The sequence below is a fragment of the Apteryx mantelli genome, chromosome 7, assembly GCF_036417845.1.
Source record: "Apteryx mantelli isolate bAptMan1 chromosome 7, bAptMan1.hap1, whole genome shotgun sequence".
Classification (NCBI taxonomy): domain Eukaryota; kingdom Metazoa; phylum Chordata; class Aves; order Apterygiformes; family Apterygidae; genus Apteryx; species Apteryx mantelli.
The window spans coordinates 3,629,684-3,651,785 of record NC_089984.1 but is presented as its reverse complement, the minus strand read 5'-3'; the positions used below and the strand labels follow the sequence as shown (position 1 = coordinate 3,651,785).

General features: G+C 47.9%; 1 protein-coding gene across 2 annotated transcripts in view; it reads right to left on the bottom strand.

The window, feature by feature from the left end:
• The window catches only part of PRKG1 (protein kinase cGMP-dependent 1), a 487,572-nt gene that overhangs the window by 441,659 nt on the left and 23,811 nt on the right, over positions 1-22,102 (bottom strand). Inside the window, exon 1 of one of the 2 annotated variants that reach the window (XM_067299665.1) lies at positions 9,001-9,350. The exons of the other annotated variant lie outside the window; for it this stretch is intronic. Coding sequence (XP_067155766.1) covers positions 9,001-9,311 — 311 coding nt within the window. The 5' untranslated portion in view covers positions 9,312-9,350. Of the gene's footprint in view, positions 1-9,000; positions 9,351-22,102 lie in introns of those variants that run through there. 2 annotated transcript variants of the gene reach the window in all.

Genomic DNA, 22,102 nt, shown 5'->3' with positions numbered 1-22,102 from the left:
TGTCCAGAAATAGTATCCAGGATTTCATGCTCCATCACCTTCCCATGGGTCAACACGAGGCTGACCATGAGGTTTCAAACCAACAAAAGCTTATTTAATGGCATTATTTGCATTACATTTGGTTTAACTACAGCTTAAGTACCTGACTATTGCCTTGATGGGCTGTTGTCTGAGTCATAGAGCAACTGATTTCATCTGTTCAGAAATGTTACCCATCTCAAGGAAGTTATTTTCTTTGTTTAGCCCAAGGACTACAAAAGCACTAATGAATTCCCCGCACCCAGTGGATTTTTGCAGAAAGTTCCCATCAGATAGGCGGTTTAAAAAGTAATAAGCTCCAACAGATCTTAGGGACCACGTTACACCAGGGGGTTAGGGGCAGGGATGCGATGAACGTCTAAAGCCTTTGTTGCATGTCACCAGTTATTTATTCTTTTGCTACCGAGTCTGAATTACACCGACTGCCAAACAGCAGAAGCCAACAGCATTTTTACATTCCCAGAGTCCAGGCGGTTTGGGAAAATATTCTATATATGCTACCAATATTAAGAGTGACTCATTTTGCATTTTAATAAAAGTCAGTCTCATAGTATATTTATGTTAATGTAATACTCATGTATGCATGGATAAATATAGACATGCATACACACAGTTGTCATTACTTATTTGCCTTGAACCTAAAATATCATTTAACTAAAAATATGTGAGTATTTACAAGACTATAGTTTCATTTTCAGTCACCTCAGACAGCTACAGTGTGATTTCTTCTATTTGTTCAGATTACCCACCACCAGAATATTAAATAACTGAACAAGATAAGCTGGCCCAGCAGGGTGTTTTTCCAATCTACTTCCAGCCTACATTGCAGAGCTGGTCCAAGGCTTTCCTGACACAGTTTGTGTGTTTTAACAGGAAACACCTCCAACAAATATGCTCACAAATCTAATCAAAAAAAGGAGTTTGAAAAAGGAAACGGCTCCAGACCAAAAAAATAAAAAATAATAATAAAAAAAAAGAGTTGCAGTAGGACTAGGGGCTTTTTTCAGCAATATTCTGCTTCAAGATTGTTCCTAACAAACAAGCACTAAGTACAGTCCAAAGAATCCTAACTCCACTTTGCAATTTTTCAAGTCTGGGAGCCCATTTTCTGCTGATATACTTTGAAACCATGCACCAGCGTTCAAGTTTGGCTATATGTGCTCAGGCACTAGTTTCCTAGGAAACCAGTGACTGCATGAACATTGTAAAATGTAAGTCCTGTGCTTGCCGTTTCGCGAGTACACTGTAGCTATCTCCGCGACCCAAACCTTCCAAGGTAGATGCTTACCAGTGTTTCTAAAAGACCTGAACACAATTTCAGACATTTAGTACATCAGGAGATACGGGACATGCCCAAACAACTTTCACACTTGCAGCCAACCCCTTTCTATAGATAGTGCCACTTTCTATAGATGTTCACAGAAGGAGAAAGGAATTATTTGATAGGAAGGAGCTGCAGGCTCCACTGTAGTAAATATTTTTCTTTTCCTGTTCTACCAGCCCTTCAAAGCAAAAAAAACAAGCTACGCAACCTGAATGGCATGGACTTCTCTGCCTGCACATACCCCCAAGAAAAAGCAAACAGCAGTTGAAAAACATCTATACAAACATTCATCCTTTAGACAGTTACAAATGCGAGTATTTTAGCATCAGGAAAAGCCAAAGGCAAGAAACATCAGCAAAACAGGGAGCAAAGAGCATCGTTTATGACAGTAAATCAGGAATGATGTGGCGTTTAAAACACCAACCCTTCCAGTTTAAAATGTAGTTTCCAGTCAGCAAGGACCCCTTATCTTAAGGCAAGGTTTATATTACCTGATTTCCGAAACCTTAGAAACCCACAATATCTGTTCCAAAGCGGATAAGCAAAGAAACCGTTACCTATCAAGTCCCCGTGTTTCTAACTTTGTAAAAGCACGCACCTAAGCAATTTCTTCCTTTGACTCATACACTGCATCTGGTGCTCTGAGAGACGGTATTTAGTTAAGGGCAAGTAGTCCTTCTCCAGGGGCCTCCAATACAGGCTGCTGCTAGCAGCTGAGGAGTCTATAGGTTTGTGCTTCTACATCATTTCCAACATTAGCACGCTTTTTATTATTATTATTATTAATTTCTGCCATGTAAGACGCATGTTACATTTAGGAACGCAAGATGCGAAAGCTTTCACAGCAAGTCCGGAGAGAAGGAATTCGTGCCCGGAGCGTATTCACTTTCGGGAAAATTGCTGAACTCCGGTGGGGTTCTTGCCAAACGTCTTGGACCTTGTTTCCTGCTGATGTACTTAAAACCTCCCTACCAACAGCATTCGCCACGTAATACAGACAAGAGGAGAAAAGCTAATTCTCTAGAAAGCAAATCTGTGGCTATGCATCATAATTTAAAAAAACAGTTTGTAAATTAACTGTTGTTAAGCATCGTTAGCTTGTTTTACCCTGCTGTTTGTTAGGCTTGTGGAATACTTTAACTTCTGTTTTGCATATAAGCAGCATAAAAGCTTCAGTGCAATTTTGTTTAACAACTTGCTATATTATATTACACTGCTAAAACTGGTATCTAGAAGCAGCAGAAATTCATAGGAGCCACAAAAACGCATACTTCTAAGTCAGCTAAAAGTAACTGAAATTGCGGTTTAATATTTCCATCACTAGTCTAGGCAAGAATCAGACAAAGTTACAAAACAAAGACACGGCTTTAATAGCCTTGTCCAACTAATTATTTTTGACCCTTCCTCTGAAGGAAACATCTTCTAGTCATTACAGCTTAATCGATCAACTCTTATGCCGTACGTAAACAAACACACTTCAGAGACAACCCAGAACGGTACTTGCCAATACAGAAAAATCTTTGTCCTCTGCATAATAACTAAATATAGCTATTCCTCACCACGGTCCCTGATCAAAGGATGAGAAGGCTGAATTGCACAAAGAGCAAACCTATCAGCAATCTCACACATGCCACTTTACAATGCATTAAATGACACAGGCGCCAAGGTATGAGTCACATATAGCCTCGCGCAGAGGAAAGCCCCATCTAGCACCATCACCGTACTCCACCACTGCCGAATCAGACCTGTCAAAACAGAGTAAAATAACGTTTGACTGACTTGCGTCCTCCACTATCCCCGACACACTTTATGCAAAACTTCTGTCCGGAAGCACGTAACCCTTCACAATAAAAACGGGGGCTGGGGATGCCACGGGGCCCGTTCTCCGATCTGCTGCGTGCAAGATGGTTTCGCGAGTCAGAGAGGAGACCGTTCACAAGGCAACTCTGTCACGCCGCCTCGGCCAATGGCGTAGCTTCAAGAAATTCAGGACAGGGCCGCTGGGGAGGCGACAGGCCCCACACATCCAGACTCAGCAAGGCTCGGTACAGGAGCTGCTATCCTTCACAGCATCTCAAATTAGCCAGCTGGAGCCAAAGACAGAAAGAGCAATATGGTGTGAGTGGCAAAACGCCGCTCGACCAGCGGGAGAAAGTTGCTCTGGTATCTCTAACCTCCCCTCGACAGCCACAAGACAAACGGGAAGCTAATCAGCGCAAGCTGATCCACGAGGCCTAAGGGATATCATTGCTCCAGGCGCTGCTCCGGGCCACAGCTCACATTAGCGAGCGCATCATCCTTTCTCGCTTCTTATAGAGCTCGTGGCAGGCGCAGACCTTCCTACCGGCAGAGGGACGCTGCCCCGCCACCCCTCAACGCAAAGCCTGGGAGCAGCAGTCCTGCATGCCCGTAGAAGTCCGCTGACATTAACGGCTGTCAGAGTTCAATCAAGAATTAGCAGAGCTTTCCAGGCACATAAATCATTCTGCAGAACAGTGCTGAACGACAGTCAAATCAACTTAACATTATATTGCATAACACTGGAGTAACCACAGCAGTTAATTACTCTCAAACAAATGATAAATGCTTTTAATTGCTTGCTGGACACATCACACTAAGTTATTTATATATATAACACATCACACTAAGTTATATATACACACACATACACACACACTAAAAAAAGAATTTAAGGTTTCTCCCTCCTCCCTGCCCATTTGCATCCAGCACTGCTGAGTGATGATGCGATGCCGCTTTGGATACGCTATTTTCTGCGACGACACCAAAACCAGAATGTAATACGACTAAGGAGGCCAGCATTGCTTGTCCAATCTCATAGCTTCTGCCCTAGATTTTAGGAAGCAATCACTCCAGGAGGGCTGCCTCAGTTCCCAGTTATAGGTCCCTCAATCTCAGTTTCTAGTGGTTAAGTTATGCTGGCAACCATCCTCCAGATTATTTTTGAAATAGGAATGTGTGGGTTTTAAGAAAAGGGGGTTTTTTTAGCACTACACGTTGTGAGTTTTAATTAATGGGAGGCTCCTAGGTACTGCAGCATAGATACCATTTATAAAATGATCTGCTGATATTTATGCAAATACTCTAAATATGAAGTGCTTTTTCAAATATTTCTACTTCATTTCATTACTATTGTGATCACTTAAAAACATGCCTCTAGTCCATAAAAGATGTGCTCATCTGCCTTCAAAGAAGCAATTTAGCTGTTGAAGGGATTTAGTTAAACCTCTTGTATGTATGTTGTACTGCCCCCACGGCTATGCAACCAAATATGTTAAAAAAAAAAAAAAAAAAAAACTCTTAAATATGACTCACAGAATGCTTTCCCCTCCCCCTCCCAAAAAGTGAATCTGTGGGATTTTGGCAGATTTCCCAAATCCACATTCGAAGCATTTTTAAGTTTGTTAACTCATGTAAACACGCCGTTTTTCATCTTACTCAACATTTTCTATAAATGACAAAGCATTATTCCTTATCTCACTCGAGGCAAGGATAGAATATACACCGCCTCGGACAAGAGAAGACGGGGCCCTATAGATCCCTCACACTCATTAGCTGTCTACTCTGTTTTACGTTATGTCTGCACATTTTTTCCTTCTGGAACACAAAATATGCTGATTACACAGTCTACAAAAGGGATACAGCTGTTGTCAATCACAAAAGGGAACATTCTTTTTAAAGGCATGGGTATTTTCCCATCCTAAACGCAAAGCAACAAAAGCAAAGAAAGAGTTACAGTTTCCTGGTTATAAAAGCTGTTCTTGGGTTCTCAGCTTTGCAAAATCTTAACCGGGCTAACTGTTGGCGCAAACTTGGTCTCACAGTCTTCTTAATGCTAACAGGCCCTTAGCAGCCAAAATATACCCTGTGACAGGTCAAAGGTGCGGAAAAACAAACAGAGCAGCAAATTTCAGAAGATGAAGATGAGATAAGGATTAGTCATGGCATTTTTCCACCATGGAAAACGCTCCAGCTTTTCTCAGGTCTTTAGCCATTTTCTCCACTCACTTCTTGCAAGTTATTTCCATTGGCGGGGGGAATAACAACTCTCACTTCAGGCAACTTCCTTCTAGTCACTCAAATACAAAGCCTGATAAAGATGCAAATATCTGGCTTCTCTCACTGGTCTCTTAACTCGGAAGAAAATGGCAAGTCATGTCCCTCCGTATATTTTAGGTATGAACTCATGGGAACCCAAAGTGCAACTTCACATCAGCAAGATAAATTTATAGTGAAATTTATAGGGGCCCAGCCCTGCAACAGCAAATAAAGTCCTGTGCGCTCTGAAACTTATTTTAAGTATATACCCACGCTTCCAGATCCTCTCTGCCTTTCCCTCCATTGCTGCCATAAATGGTTATATACAACATCAAAATAGCCTAAAGATTCTGTGTCACATTTTTAATGTAATCAAGACAAGAGGTTCCTTTCAAGCACACAGGAGCACTATGCAAGCCATATTTGGGTCTCACGCAGAGAAGTAGAAGAAAATGCATGATTTAGGCATTCATGATCCCAACAAATTAAGCCAACCGTGTTTCCACACCCAGAAGCTCCCAGGTACCGCACCACTAAGTCTGGCTAATCCAGGTTACGTTTTTTTTATAAGAAATCCAGATAAGAAAATACATCGCTGACATTTTTTTTCTCCTTCTTTTAAGTAGCAGTTCTCTCCATTTGGATGCTCAAATTATAAGTACTTATCAGCGCCGTAACTTACAGATTTCAGTAAGCACCTGAGATAACAATTTACATCCAGAAGACTTTGCATTATCTCGGTGGGAATCCACCCTTTGGTGAGAAGCTCCGAGAGCTTCTCATCACCATAACATGACTAATCTATAAGGTAGCGAATACTCTAGAAAACTGAACTATTTGGCTTGAGCCAAGTTTATTACTGATGCAGCAAACAAGTGATCGTTCTCACCTCAACAATTATCGTATGAAGCAGTAAGTTAACTTAAAGTGTTATGTATAGTATTGACCATGGAAAGTCAATATTAAACACTGCTTCAGGCAAGTGGTGTGCATTATCCCCAAATAAAACTGGAAGAAGGAACATGAGGAAGGAGGAATTAGAATTGCAGCTAGGAAAAAAGTTAATTCAAAGTTTTGACAGGCTTCCTACGTATTTGACTGTACACAGCAGAGCTTCAAGATTTGTTCTGCTTCGAGCTGAAGCATTTCCACAAGCCCTAGGAGAATCGACGGATCGATCCACCAGTTGAAACGCAAGAACTGCCACACTTGCTAGTATTCCCTCCGAAATCACCAGGCACCATCCACCGCTGTTCCCGGTTCCTTCGCGCCAAACGGTTGGGGAAGCAACGTCCCAACGCCTCGCTGGCTGCAATCGCCCGGTGGAGTTGGTGCCGGTTTATGCACGGGGCGCTCGGGGGCCTATGTCACTCATGAAAATATTTTCTGCGTTTTTAACCGAGGGAAATTAATGTGCCTGTTCCTGTGGGCAGCCTTATTCCACCAACAGCGCTAGGCGCCCGCTGCGGGTACGGCCCTACGAAAGGGTGAGGAAAACGGTACCTCAGCACTGACTAGACGAGGCGCGTTTCCATCAGGGGCCCAGCAGCATCCGCGGGCCCGGCCTAGGCAGAGGCCCCAGGGGCTCGGCGGGCCCGGGGGTCTCCCCCAGCCGAGCAGGGGGGGCTCCCCGCGGGTTTGGGGGGGCGCCACGGCCGCCCCGCCGCCGCCGCCACACACCTGGGCCCGGCCCAAGCGCCGCCGCCGCGCGGGGAAATGGCGGCGGCGCGCGGGGAGGGGGAAGGGGGCAGGGGGCGGCCGCGCGTTTCCTACTTTTTGGGTCCCGCTACTTTCTCCCCGCCGCCGTTTGAACTCGGAGCGGCGGCGATTCGCCTTAAAAGGGCAAAATATCTGCGGAGACGCTCGGGTTGGGTGGGGGAGGCGGGAGGGGAAGGGAAGGGCAGGGCAGGCGGCCGCCGCCGCCGCCACCCCCTCCCCTCCCCTCCCCCCCCCCGCGGGCGGGCGGCCGTTGCCAGGAGACGGCGGAGACCCGCTATGGCGGAGTGGCCGGGCGAGGCCGGGGCCGCCAGGCCGCAGCGGGGCCGCCCCGGGGCCTCGCCTCGCCTCCCCCCCCCCCCCCCCGCGCCAACCCGAAGCGAGGCGGGTGTTTGCGCCACGATGTCATCTCTGAGGAGAAAAAAACACCATGTAGCCCCTTCACGCCTGCCATGCCCTTTCCCGTCACGGCCACGTGTCGCGACGGGCGGCAGCGGGCGGCCCGCTGCTCCCCACAGCCCTTCGCAGGTTCAACGGCCGCCAACGGCCGCGGGGAGCTGTAACCCCGGCGGGGCCCCAAACCCGCTTGGGAGACCCGCACTCGTGATAAAAAAAAAGTGGGTTTTGACATAAAGGCAGGGATTTCAACGCTGGAGAGTCTTTTTTTGTTGTTAAAAGGTTGAACCAAATGCTTTACAATTTACTGGCTAGTCGTTAAAAAACAAACAAACAAAAAGATATTAAGCGCTGGGTGGGGGAGGCAACGCGGCTCCGGCGAGGTCCCCGCGTTCCCCCATTAAATCGCTGTGATTTGCCTAATCTGCGGCAAGTGTGAAACAAGGACAGACCACGTCCCAGACGTGTTTCGAGCTGGGAGGCGACACTGCCGACAACTTTCCCTTCGAGCCGCCTTTCTGCCAAGCCTCAAGCACACCAGGACAGTGCTGCAAGCCGCTGCTACAGGCTTCGCGCCCCCCCCCCCCAAAAAAAAAAACAACCAACCCCCACGACCGCTGCCCACCGAGCAAACACCTCTCCTCGTGCGGCGAGGAGGCCGGGCACGGCGAGGGGAGGCTGACGGAGAGCCGGCGCTGAAGCCCGCTCCCCTCCTTCTCTCGCTGTCCCCACGCCAGCCTACAAGTTTCCCTGCCGCTTCCTGGCCCCCTCGGCTTCGCATCGCCCCCGACGGCATCCCTTGCGCCCCTGCCTTCCTCCCTTCCCTTCGCTTCCCGCACGGCTGCAGCCCCCCAACCCCCGCGACCAGAAACCCCCCAAGGCGCCCGCCGGCCTCTGCCCAAACTTGCCGCCGAGGCCGTGCGCTTCGCCGGCGCCCGCCGGCAGAGCCCCACGGGGCCGGGGGGGGAGCGCGGCCGCCCCCTCCCGCCGCCCCCCGCAACGCAACCTGCACACTCGCAACTTTCCCACCCCGGGAAGGCAGCAGCAACTTGCTGGAGCCGCGGGGGGCTGGGGGGGGGTCACGGGAGCGGCCCCTCCGCCGGGGCTGCAGCGGGCGCAGGGAGGCAGCCAGCGGCTCCCCGCGAGGGCGGCGGGGCGGCTGCCGAGCGCCCCCCGCGCCACCGCGCCGCCCTCTCGGGGGACGGCGGCAGCAATGCGGCGGGGAAGGGCAGCGCGCAGGTGGGGGGCAGCGGGGCCGGGGGGGGGGGGACAGCCTGCCCGCCGCCACCCCGCACGCACGGCGGGCGAGCGGGGGGCACCGCAGCGCAGCGCCGGGCGCCAGCGCGGCCGCGGCAAGCGGCAAGGTGCCGGCGGCTCCCCTGGACGAGCGGATGGGGAGACGCGGCAGCGAAGCGCTCCGCTCCCCAAAGACAGCCGCTATGGATCCCCGAGGCTTAACCCCTGCTTACTGTGGGCTCTTGGGGTAGAAGGGAAGGGTGACGTGGCTGAGATCCTGGATGTCAAAGGCGGTGGGCTCGGCTGAAATCGCCTGCCTCTTGGTCCTCTGCTCCCCCTGCAAGGTGCCGGCGCTTTGCTGCTGCGCCTGCTGCGTGGCGGGCCGGATCACGGAGCGGTACTTGTCCAGCTCGTTTTGCAGCTTCTGGATCAGTTCGTCCTTCTGGTCCAACTCCAGCTCCAGCTCGTCGATGAGCGCATCCCGCTGCCGCAGCTCCTCGATCTTCTCCTGCAGCGCGTACTGTAAATCCCGCAAAGTGCCCATGGTCCTGGCCGCGGCCGCTGCCTGGCTCGCCCCTCGCCTCTCCCGGCAACTTTCCCCCCCGCTGCCTCCCCGCACTTGGGCCAACTTCCCCGCGCCGCCGCCGCCGCCGCCGGGGCGCTGCCTGCGGCCCCGGGCCCGCTCCGCGCCGGGGCAGCGGCGCTGGCGGCACCGCCGCAGCCGGACCCCCGCCGCCTCCCCCGCGGCACCGCGCTCCGGAGCCCGGGTTGTTAGGGGTGATTTCGATCTGCCTGCGTCAGGCTAGACTGGAGAGAGAGCGAGACACACACACACACACATATACACATGCACACGCACACACACACTCAACACATGCACACACCACACACACACACCACACACACACACGCACCCGGAGGGGGAGGGAGGGGAGGAGGCAGGCAAGGCAGGGAGGAAGGGGCGTCCGCAAGGATGCACTTTCGCCGCGCCGCGCCTCGCTCCTTCCCCCCGGGGGCCGCCGGCTCCCAGCGCCCCGCACGCCGCGGCCCCCCGAGGGCGCCGAGCGGGGCGCGAACCCGCGGCCCGCCGGGACCGCCCGCCCCGGGCAAGCCGCGCCCGCCCGCGGCTGCGCGTCCCCCGCGGGCCGGGGGGCTCGGGGGGAAGGAGCCGGGGGGGGGGGGGGTTGTGCCAAGGGCAGCGTCTGCAACCCCCTCTGCTTCCACGCTTTTGCGGGGGGGGGGGGCGGCGAAGCGGCCCCCACGCTGCGAGGAGGCCGCAGCAACCGGTGCTGAGCACCGCGCACCCCGCTTTCGGGGATGTCCCCTCGTCTTCTCCCTCCCCACCACCTGCTTGAATCAAGGGTGCTACTTGCTCCTACAGAACTCGCCCTGCTTATCGCGAGCTTACTTTTTTTGCAGCCCTTTTTTTTTTGTCTTCCACGAGGGAATGCGCAAGCCAGCGCCCGGCAAAGGCATGGCTCCTGCTCAGCCTGAGCTTTGGCCTCCAAACCCCTAGATTTTCAGGTAAATATTGGTCAAGTGTGTCTTCGCTGGAAAAAATCTGGAGGCAGTGCATATGGGTCTCATAGCACTGAAAAAGCAGGTTAAAATATGGGTGCACTTTCTGTGTAGCCCCAATACATATATATATACAGACATATATATATATACCTACACAAAAGTATAAGCTAAATTCTACTGTACCAAACACATCAAGGTTTTCTTAGTCCACGAGCACACCGCATCATGCACTGGGATTTTCTATGTGCCGAGAAACCACGACACTTTGGTTCTACCTATGCGATACTGTTTCCGGGGTTGCGGCACAAAAATACCCCAAAACGGAACAAACGAGCCAGATCAGCGGAGCCCTCAGTGCCAAATGGCTCCGTTTCCTTGCGTCTTGCCTGCCTTCTCCCAGCACAGAAAAGGGACGGTGATGCACACGGTGACAAATAGGGCTCCCGCGCTTGGCCCCCTAGGACGCAAAGAGGGATCTGTGGGCAAAAGGAATAGTTGGGCTTGGTTTCCTGATAATATGGCACGGACACAGGGTGAAAATCCCCACCAAGAGCTTTCGCAGCGCTCAGTCGCCGGAGCAGCGTGCTTGGATGCTTTCAGGGCAGCCGGAGCTGCTGTTTCAGCTCCCTTCCTGGGAGCTGGATTTGGGGAGGAATGTCATGATGGATCCATTTTTTGGAGGTGGGTGGCAGCAGCACCTTTGTACCTGCCGTTAGCAGGGCTGTCCAGACCTCCAGTTTGGGCATTAGTTGGAAATGAGAGCGATCCAGACAGAGACAGCGTTTATGGGTTTTGTAGTTGCTTTTTTTTTTTCTTTCTTTCTATTGCTACATACTGGCACTTGGCTGAGTCCAAAGTTCCAGCTTTCAACCTGCAGATGGTCTTTATAAAATTAAAAAAAAGAAAAAGAAAAAAAGAACAGATGAGGAATTACAACTACTCCCCTTATTCAAAGCTGTTGTTTGAAAGGGCCTGGATTCTTCTCATAAATCTTGCATGAGACTTTGCAGGTTCTTCCACGTATTTGGTACCTCCTGCATTTTTCAAGATGCGCGTGAAAAACAGAATTGGCTTATGTAAATTGCTTCAGTTTTAAGTCTTCTTGATGCATTTGCTAGGCACAAAAGCAAAGTTCACAGGTCTTTTTCATGGGCTGACAACACGTTTTAAGTTCAGACGGCATTTTTTTGCCATGTACTTCCTCCATTTACATCTTACATAACTCACTAGGGGCAAAAGGACCAAATATCTTCTGAACATTTCCATTTTAAAGCAATGTGGCATTAAATAGATGCACTCCTGCTGCCTACAGGCTAGAAATCAATGGTAAAAAACTATTTTAATAGCATCCAGCGAACACGCTTAAAGTTTTATTGGTTTCTTCCCTGCGGAAGTGATATTAACTTCTGCGCAAGTAAGACCACAAGGTGGTTAAGTGAAGTCCCCCAGGCTTCAAAAGAGCGACAACCCTGGGGGGGAAACTGTTGTGCCTAATTTCTTAATAACGAGCGGTAAAGCCACATTACTTAGTTTCTATTAGAAAGGATCCGGAGAAAAACATTAGAAATGCTGCTCCGCAGAGGGGTAGGCTGTCAGGGCTGACGTGTTTTATGAGGCATCATATACTTAGGATGCTCTCATACAAGGATTTCTCCCCACTGGTTATAGAAAGTCACATATCTGCTGTTTAGTGTATCCCTGAGATTGCTGCTGCTGGCTTTATGGGAAATAAAAGTGGAATTCAACTAACTAGAGCTAAAGAAAATATTTATTTACAGGTGGAAAGCAGATTCTCCTGGTCTCGTAAGACCTACAAGATCCAAAGAGAGATTTTTTACGGCATGGTTTTAGATTTGTGGCTATGGTGAACAGCCGTAAACCTTCAGGATGAGGCCGAGGAAGCCCAAAGGTCTTTACAACCTGTCAGCTGAGTCCTGCCTTGTGAAGGCTGCAGACAGTTGCCTATTTTGGGTTGTTTACTGCTCTTCTGAAGAAACCATCAGCCAAGGGGTGTTTGGGGACCGCAGCTGCCTGTGCAGCTCGTACTTCAGGCTTTCGGGGTACCGGCTGCCTTGCAACCTCAGCAGAACGAAGCTCCCACTGCCCCAAACCCATCAAAATAAATCCTATGACCCCATTTTTTCAGCTTAAATTTCCCAGTGAAAAAAAAAACAACTAAAAAATAAAATAATCGGTTTTCGGAGCAGCTGCTTTGTCTTCTCGAGCGCGCGAACGAGAAGAAAAAGCTTTGCGTGGAAGAATGGCAGGAATGCAACGGCGGACTTGCTTTGGGGAAGGCAAAACGAAGCCTGCTTGCAGTTCGTTAAGGGAGTCAGCGAGCGAAACTTTCTCTGGGTCCCAAAGCCTTTTGCTGGTCGGACCACTGCAATACTGTGCCTCACCCGGCCCAGATGTCAGTAAGCAGCGAATTGATGGGGAAAAAAAACCCAAAAAACAAAAAACCACCTACAGATGGATTTACCTCTGCCCCAAAACGCCACCAGGGCTTGCTTGCTGATGGGAATCACAGGCTTCCCCGCTAAACATCAATGTTTCTTCTCCTCTCCCCGCGCAGGTTCCCATACACTCACAATATTTCCTCTGCGCGCAGCTTCTGGGTTTTAATAGCTCTGCTTCTAAACCTTTCAAGGATCATCTGTCACCAAATGCACCCACTCAGCTGCCATCTTCAAAGCTAAAAACCCATCTGAAAGCTCCCTATGCCGAAAACATCGCGCGGTGCTCGCCAATCAAAACTCAGGTGGCAAGCCGGATCGCTGACAGGCAAATGTCACCTTGCTGGAGTCAGCCAGGAAGGAGAAGCTAGAGATGCATGACTGAGTACATACATAAACATCTCCCTCCTCCTGGAAGTGCTTTTTTCCTTCCCCCCCCCCCCCGCCTTAATCCATTGCAATCCATTGCTTAGTCCTTTCCCAAAATATCTCCGGGAGCAGATCAGCCTGCGGGAGAAAGCGAAAGTTGAACTGTTTGGATGTTTGCAGCCTATTTCCCTGCTGGTCTTAGCTTTGGGCAGGTTGGGGAAGAATTGGCAGGTATAGTGCCCATGTGACTTTAGCCACTGCTGGGACCGGAGCCACTTGCAAAGCAGGATACGTTCCCTATGCACTTATTCACAGCACCACCTTTACGATGTGAAGAAGGCTAAAAATACAGAAGGGCATGCAGAAAAGCGGCACGCACAGAAGCTGACCTCTTGCAAAAAGCGTGCCGTAACTGACTGGATTTGCAGCGCGTCCGTGAGAGTCGCCGTGTCTCATCTGTGGGATGCTACCTCGTCCCTCACGCTGACGCAGAGGACGGAGTGCCACCTACTGAAACACCAACACATCTGACTTTTCCTTGGGGTCTCGCAGCCGAGACAAACCTCTCTTCTGTCCTCAAATAATTCAGCCGCCAAGGATACCGCTGCAGCTAGAACTACTGCGTCGCGGAGAGCTGCCTCGCCAAGCCCAAGGAGCAGGAATCAGCAGTATTTGGGGAGTGCTTCAGCCCCGTTTCTCTCCGACAAAGAAGCCCTATTTGTTCATGACGTTGGACTTGCCTCATTTGGGGCCTTTCTGGAGCATCCAGCATTGATGAATGTAGACTCAATTAAAAATGAGACCCGAGACCCATTTATTCTTCCCCACTGAAGGGATGGAGATACACTCACGCAGCGTGTGCTCTCTCTTAAACTCCACTGATTCCTAAGTGAAGTCAAATCAACACCTCGGCTGGATTATCTCAAGGTTTTTCTTTAGTATGTAGATTCTTTTCTTTTTCCCCATTATCACTAAGAAACACTGAGAAGCAGCTCTGGTGAAGAACATGCAACCGCTGCAGCCTGCCTTAGGAAATCCTCCCAGTAAAAGGATCATTCCGAGTAGACAGTGTATGAGGAAAAATACCCCAAGATCTATTAACTGACAAAAAAATGCTCACTGCAGAGATGAGAAAAAAATAATAGCGGGCTGCACTGTAATTGGTAATATGCTTAGCTTTTTATATCGCATTAGAAGCATACATAATAACACAAAAATGAATGCTTGTGTCATGCAAGGCAAAATGACAAGACATTACAACAGTGTAATAGCACCGGATTATCTATATAACGCAGCGGTTTCAGTCCCTCCGCCCCCAGCATACACGCATGCACGTGCCACAATCACATTAAGATGCAAGTTTCCCGTAGTCCTTCGAGGGCCCTTTGCCCATCAAAATTAAAGGCACCAAGGTCATAGTGCACTGACAAGGTCCTTATGTGAAAGATAACCCTCCCCTTATTTCTCAGACCGGAGGAAAGCCTCTACCTGTGGTTCCCGCTGCCAGGGCTGCAGAGCCAAAAGGGTAGAAGAGCACCAGACATCTTTACGAGAGGAACATGAGTTTTGCATATAAATGGCACGACAATAAACTATTCTCAATATCTATGTAAAACGGGAAGTTGAATGCGCATTCAACAAGCCTGTCAAGAGCCTATTACTTTTTCCTTCCATTAGAGCAAGCCGTAGGAGTTCCCTCTGGCTTCGCTCCCTTGCTAATAAGACCCTATTCATAGCTAACCTGCCTATGTGTCTATAGAAACCACAGGTCTTCTGCAGTCCAAAAAGCATCTGACACACTTCACTTGAAAGGTTTCTTTGTAAGCCATGCCTTTTCTCCCACTGTCTCAACAACAGTTGGATTTTAACAGCTTGTCCCATCTGATGATCACGCATGGTGGCAGAAGGTCTCCCCACCCCTTCGCTTTTGGTGCCCGTTTGGTGCTCTGCGGGGTAGGAGGGGACACCACAGGTTTGCTGGTAGCACGTTCTCCTATCGTCCACCCAAACCAAACCTTCGGGGCTGGGCTTACTTCAGGAGAGAGTGAACCCATTCTCCGTGCCACCCCTAGACAGAAGAGGAGCTGCAGATAGGAAGCAGATCTCCAGGTAGGTCTAGAGTGGAGCTAGGTCCGTGATCCCTGATCCTGAGCCTTCCCATCCATACGCACCTCAAGCGACCGGTTTATTTTTTCCCATCTGCCAAAGAGGGCTGAACTGCCCAGCTAGGTCAGCTCGGAGCAAAGCTTGGGCACATCCTCCTGTGAGCTGGATTAAGCCAGAAGCGGCTTCAAAATGATCCAACTGCCTTAAGAAGTCTCTTTGGGTTCCTGCTAAGCAACAACTTGTTCCGAAAACTGCCAAAATAAGTACTTAGTGCGGTTTTCCAGTTACTACAATTAGACACTGCCTATGCCCCTGCTTTTCTCAACAGTCCCAGGGCACTGACTATGCGGAGCAAAGGCAGCATTTAAACAAGGAGAACGCTGGAAATGTAGTTTTCTTTTGCTTTCGGCCAAAAGCTACTGGCAAATGAACCCAGGGACCAGTTATCCTAAATGTAAGGAAGCAGATCTACTCTGGAAACCATGATGCTCAAAGGGTATAAAGGAGGTAAAGTTTGCAGAAAAACTGAACTCAGCTGACACAGTTGGAAAAACAGACAGAAGTTGAGAGGCTTGAGGATACATGTTGGCTCGCACAAATAAAGCTACGAGATCGGGGAAAGCTGCAACTTTTGAAGGAACGTGGGACCTGCACATTGGATCCGAGGCTGCTGATCTTCACGCCCAGACAGCTGGGAGGGCCAGGCCTGCTCCCTCACGCTTCTCATCTCGCGCCAGGAGAAATCCTTTCCCTGCCAGGAATTGGAGCGTAACCGCTCAGGACGGCCAGTGCTCTGGGATTGTTTTATCTTCACTATTCCACGTATGGTCCTCCTTCTGCTATATGATATCTCCGGGTCGCAGTAAAGAGACGGGAGAGCGCTGTGACTCATCCATTATCCAACCCATGCAGCGAGTGGCACAGGGCGACTGCCAGAGGACACAAATAATCCAGCCTGGTCACGCAACGGAGACAAAATCCAAATGCCATATAGAGCCCTGCATGTCATCTGCTGACCGAATGGTCAACATACACTGAAGGTCTCACGAACCTCCTTTTCAGAGACAAGGGACAAGCAGCTTTCGTGCGACATCCGCACAGCCAGCAACCTTACGACTGCCTAACACACGCTATATATCATCTTTGTATTAAGTTGCTTAAGAGAGGCGTTGGGCAGAATATAGATCTGACGTTATTGGGTTACATGATCCAGGCGCTCAGGGTATCAGGACATCTGGGGTCAAATCCCATCTTGATGCATATGGTTCTGACTTCATCTGCACCCGCTAGCCTTTTCCGGGTGAGATCATTTCTGAGTTTGTCTTTTAATCGACTCTTTTGGACCCCAGCTGGCCGTAATAGCTTCTAATGGCACATTTTTGCGCAGTGTTTTTTGCACAGGTTTTCAGCAGTGCGCTGGTAAAAGCTCACGTTGATCAAAACTGATGTTTGTCTTCTCTTACCGTATAGTTACATCCTTCTCTTTCGCAAACCTCTGCTGCCATCTGCAACATGCTGATTTTTTTAAATCAGTTCTCCGGCTGCGAAAGGTGGAAAGTAAAGTACCCAGAAAGGTGCAAACAGCAAGAGACTTATTTTTCCCCAAAAAATTATTCGAATCCATAGCGGCTCGCTCCTCCGGCCTGATTTCAGAGCTGCATGGTGCCATTCCTTCCTGCGTTTAACGGCATCAGACCTCTTGTCGGCCCCAAGCATCTGCAATCCTGGGTGCTCCTTCTCATCGCCTTTTGGACCCTGCGGTGTTTCTTATCTCCTCTTGCCAATAATGTACCACTCAACTACCATAATTAGCCTGGTCTGTTGTGCTGATTTGTCCAGCCTTCAAAACAACTCATTTATATTTGAAATCGGATTAGTAATAAACACGTATTATGCGACCAATATAAAAATAACCAGTGCGTGAACATCGTTTTATGACGAATGCGTTGTAAACAGGTATGCTGTCTCTTTATGTAATCAGATTAATCCCTGTGCTTATTAAAAAATATTATTTGAATGTTTCAAATATTTATAACGGTGAACGCTAAACGTATATTTTAAACCTGTATTTTATGTGACTAGGCAACAGACTGGTGTTTCTTAAAGATAAACACCAGTTGCCTGCCTTTTTTTAGAAACAGATTCATGAGGGACTTGGTTATGAAGTCTTTTTCTAACAGCTACACGTCCTGCGCAACTAGAAATATTTTACTGCAATGTCAGATTTTCACTTAAGGACCTAGAAATCTTGATGTCCACAATTCTAGTATTGCTGAAGCCTCTTTTCCAAAAAACAGTTTGGAAAACCTTTGCACTCGGAGCTGAGTTCCGTGACCATTAATGGCTCTGTCCCGCGGAGGACCCGGCGTCAAGGCACCAGCGTCCATGAACCGTCCAGGCAGAAGCTGCAAACTGGGGCTCATGTCGGCTTTCGCAAAGGTTTTGCAGCGCTCCACTGACTTCTATGGCGATTTCTTATTTGTGCTTGGGAAAGCCTCATCCCAGTGAGCTCTCTGAGTGTGTAAAAACGTTCATGCTCCCGGTTTTCCTCTGTCACAGATTGCTCTGCTCATTGGAGACCAGCGTTCTCCTCATTCCCGGAGCGGTGCCGGTGTCTTTGGACTGACCGCCCTGCTGCGTCGGGCGAATCGGGGGACAGACAACGCTTTTATTCTCACCTTTGCAAAATTCCCCCTTCCAGCTTAGCGGCTGAACCCAGGCGCCGCGAGCTCCGTCCTCATCCTTGCTGCACCACGATGCTGAAACTCAAGCTCCTGCGCCTCCCCGGCACCAGCCGTGGGCAATGTGGGAGACTGCGGTCCCTCTTCTGGCTCCATCTCCAACTGGGTTTTGCTCCGACCCAGAGCCCTCTCCACAGCGCACGATTAAACCACGCATTAAAACATGCTGGGAAGGTTCACCCATGCGCTGCTTCCCCGCCGTCTCTTGCTCTTTGATGCAGGTGGAGAACAGCATGAATTCCACCACCAGGCAAACCGGGGCTCCACTCCCGGGAACTTCTTCAAAGCTAGATAAGAAAAAGTCCTTCGCAAGCGATCAACCTACAAAGGCAACGTGCGCTTTGGGGCTGCTTCTCCCAGCTCCAGGAACCACCGTTTAGCTAAAGTCTGCAGCCTTTTATAGTCCACTTCTATGCAAGACCCGATTTCAGGTAAAACCTTAACGGTGCTATTTTGTCATATCCTTCTATATGCAATCCATACGCCCCAAGCTTGGTATGCAAGCTCATCTTGAAAGCATCAGGCATGAGGCAAATGATTCTCATGGTGCTGGAGGAGAAAGGATTGATCCTGGTCTGCAGCATGAAAACCTACATTATGGCATGCGGAAAGCCAGCGTATTTCCTATTTTTCCTCTTTCAACCAATTCGGGAACCAGTTCTGAAAAATCCCACTGCTCCTTCACGGATACACAAACATCTGTTTTGTTTTTTTTTTTAAAACACCCTTTTATTTTCTATTTTCTTTCTTTTTTTCCTTTTTTTTTCCTTGCTTAAAAGCCGTGACTATCAGTAAAACGACCCTTTTCAGCTCCCGATGTCAGCGTGACATCGCTTGAAGCGTTGCGTGCCCCCTCCCTGCTCGGTGGGTATTTGGCCCCACTATATTCCCTTACATGGCCTGCAGCTCTGGCAGGCACAGCATTCTCCACATTCTTCCCCCCCACACACACCCGTTATTTAATTCTAATTTCTTTTAAGAGGAGAAAACGCAAAACACAAGGTCTAATGCCGCCCTCTACTGACCAGCTCTCCCTGGTCGAGGCGTACGGCTGCAAACGTGCCGAATACTTGTTGAATCACCGACCAAAAAAATCGATCGAAAGGAAATATAGAAGCAAAAATACGCATGCATTTAAAGAAAAAAAAGGACCACGGAGGCCAGGAGTATTGCTCCAACGCAGCTTGAAACTCCCATCAACATATTGATGCTATTGCCTTTCTCAGCAGGCACGTAGGATTAGTATTACAAGTTTTTCTCGAGTTAGCTGCTATAACTCTAAAGGAGTGAGCGTATAGCATGTGAAGGGGCACATTTATATAAATCCCTATACAGGGGGTTCGTTGTGCACCCCAGCAACACCACTAAAATCTCCGTCCTCCGCCTGGATGTTCGTACAGCACCGAGCGCTTCTGCCCTTGCAGAGGGCAGGGCAAACACCCGTTAACGAATCCCCTCAAGACTTCTGTTTAATGGATTTAATCCTACCAGCAGTAACGTATCTTATAGCATTAAGTCATCTCCTTCTGGAAGGGATCTATACAACGGAGACTGACAGCCTGTCTATGAACTGCTTTGAACAACTAAGAGGTATTCGATCCTCCTACGGTTCAGGACGCTTCCCACAAAGAGACGCAGAGGGATTCAATGATTTTTTTTCAGCGTTTGAGTCAATGATTTGATTTGCTAATAGATCCAAGGACGGCTGTTACAAGGGAACCATTAGGAGACCCCTTGATTCACGCCAATTCCTGGCGCTCGGCTCAAAACCCAATACGCGTTGCCGCTAAGGTGACGTGCAACCACCCTGAGCGCGTGCATAAAAATCAGGGACTTATAAACCTGCAAAACTGTTGCTTAACGTTAAGGTGAGAATGCAATTGTTAAACATGACCTAACATGTTAAACAATCTGAAAAAGGAATACAATTTCATTTTCTATATATATCACAAATCTCTTTTTATTCTCATTTCTTTAGATGCTTAAATGATTCAATTTTCAGAAGTCTGAACCTTTTTTACTTTCAATTTTTAATATTTTCTACTAAACTCTCAGAAAAGTCAAGTAAATTAAAATAGCTTATGCTAATACCATTATATATATATGTTATATATTATATATATAATACCATTATATATATACACACACACACACACATATATATATATATACACACACACACACACAACTGCAATTAATCCATCATCTCAAAAAAAAAGAAGAAAAACTTCCCAAAGCTTCTCAGATGTACAGGAAAAGTTAAACTTCGCAAGTGAACTCGTATTTAAAAACACTAATGTAATTTCCAGGAGGAATTGATATTGATTGGGCGGCAGAACAAGAAATGCTGAGTGCAGAGGTCTAAAATACGGGGAAAGAATCAATACAGGTGACCCACTAGAATAAAAGATTTAGATAGATTTTTTTTTTTAACCCTAACGCTTATATTTTCGTAGGAACGCTTAGGAGGCAGGGTAAATAAAGCTTTAAAAAGGCAAATCAAAACCACAAACGGATTAGGTGATTGAGGGAAATAAACTGATCTGCAGGCTGAAATGGTCCAGAACCCAATTCTTTGGAGGCAAAGTAAGGTCAGCCCAGATTCTGGCTGAGACTAAGTTAGACCATGTCCCGGCTTAGGCTGGTAGAGGGAGGTGATGCATTTTGTGTCCACCCAACATCTCTACTTGTGCTTTTGCAGCACGGTATGGTCTGCATATGGTATGCAACGGCTTCCTCAAGTAAATAAGGAGTCATAAACACATTTTTCAATATGATGCCTTTAGTTTTATGCAAAAAACAAAAAAAAAAACAAAAAAAACACAAAGAGAACCAAATCCGTATATATCTGCTTATATTTCTCAGTAGGAAGAGTCAGAGAGTCCATACTTCCATAGGAAAGTCTATAGAATAACCGTGTAAAACACTTATCTGGTTAGTTCGTACAGCTTGGGAAAAAGATCCGTTTTTTTGAGGCTAGACCTTATCATCTTCAGGCGAGTATAAGGTAGACAAAGCATTTGGACAATGCCCATTTTGAGTTCTAAAATCAACTTCTTAGCTCTGCATTCAGAGCTTCAAATTAAGGCAACGGTTTTCCTTTTTGTCTAATAAATTATGTTCCTTTTTTACTTGAAAAGGCTTTTAGTGTACAGACACATCTCAGTAACTGTCCCAGAGTTGTTAACCTGAATCGCCTCTCAATCTCCAAATAAATCGTGCAGGTTTTACTGGCGTGCAGTTACTTGCATGCATTCACAGAACTGGACCGTCGGTATGTACATTATTATTAGATTTCCTCCATGATGCTAATAGGTTAAAAAAAATCCTTTTTTTTTTTTTTTTAAACTATCCTGCTACCTATTCGGCAGCACGTGGAGAAAGACCAGGAGAAATTTGCAGAGACCGGGACAGAGCATCTAGAGGATAACTTCTTTCATCGCGCTGCTAACAGCATTCTGAAACAGCTTCAAGTTCTTGCAGAGAACAGTGATTAAAGCTTAAAAAAAAAAACAAAAAAAACTGTTTTTCTTTTTTTTTCCAAAAGAAAAAAGCACCACTTTGCCATTTGAAAATAAATCCAATCGCATTTGAATATAGTTTGTTTGCTGAGCATTTAAACCACATCGTTTAACCCGTTTTTTTTTTTTTTTTTTTAGCTGTAGCTTTAGTTTATACCAGTGTGGCTCATGCTTGTTCCTAAAAACATAAAGCAGCCTCAAACGTGAACTAACTGCGGATCTGCATGCTTTATGGGTTAACTAATGTAATTGCTCATTCTTATCATGGTCAGCTTGCTAAATTCATGGAGCGTATTTCCAGTCTGAATAATTTAACAGGCATTAATTATTTATACTTCAGATTTCTTTTAAAGGAGTCATTATTAGGAGGCAACGCCAGTTATTGGACTTGGCAGACAAAGCCAAGCACTGTCCCATGAGGGCAAACTCCACAGTCATGCCTGCTTTATCCCAGCAGTTAAAGAAGGAAAATGGGAAGGGTTGCATTTAGCCACCAGAAAGAATCATGCATTAAATCTCCCTGTGTCCAGTGGTTGATTTATAGATGACACTAGTGAGTTCAAAGGAAATTAAAAAAAAAAAAATCTCCCTGCTAAGCACTTCTTCTTTTTTGGCTGGTCA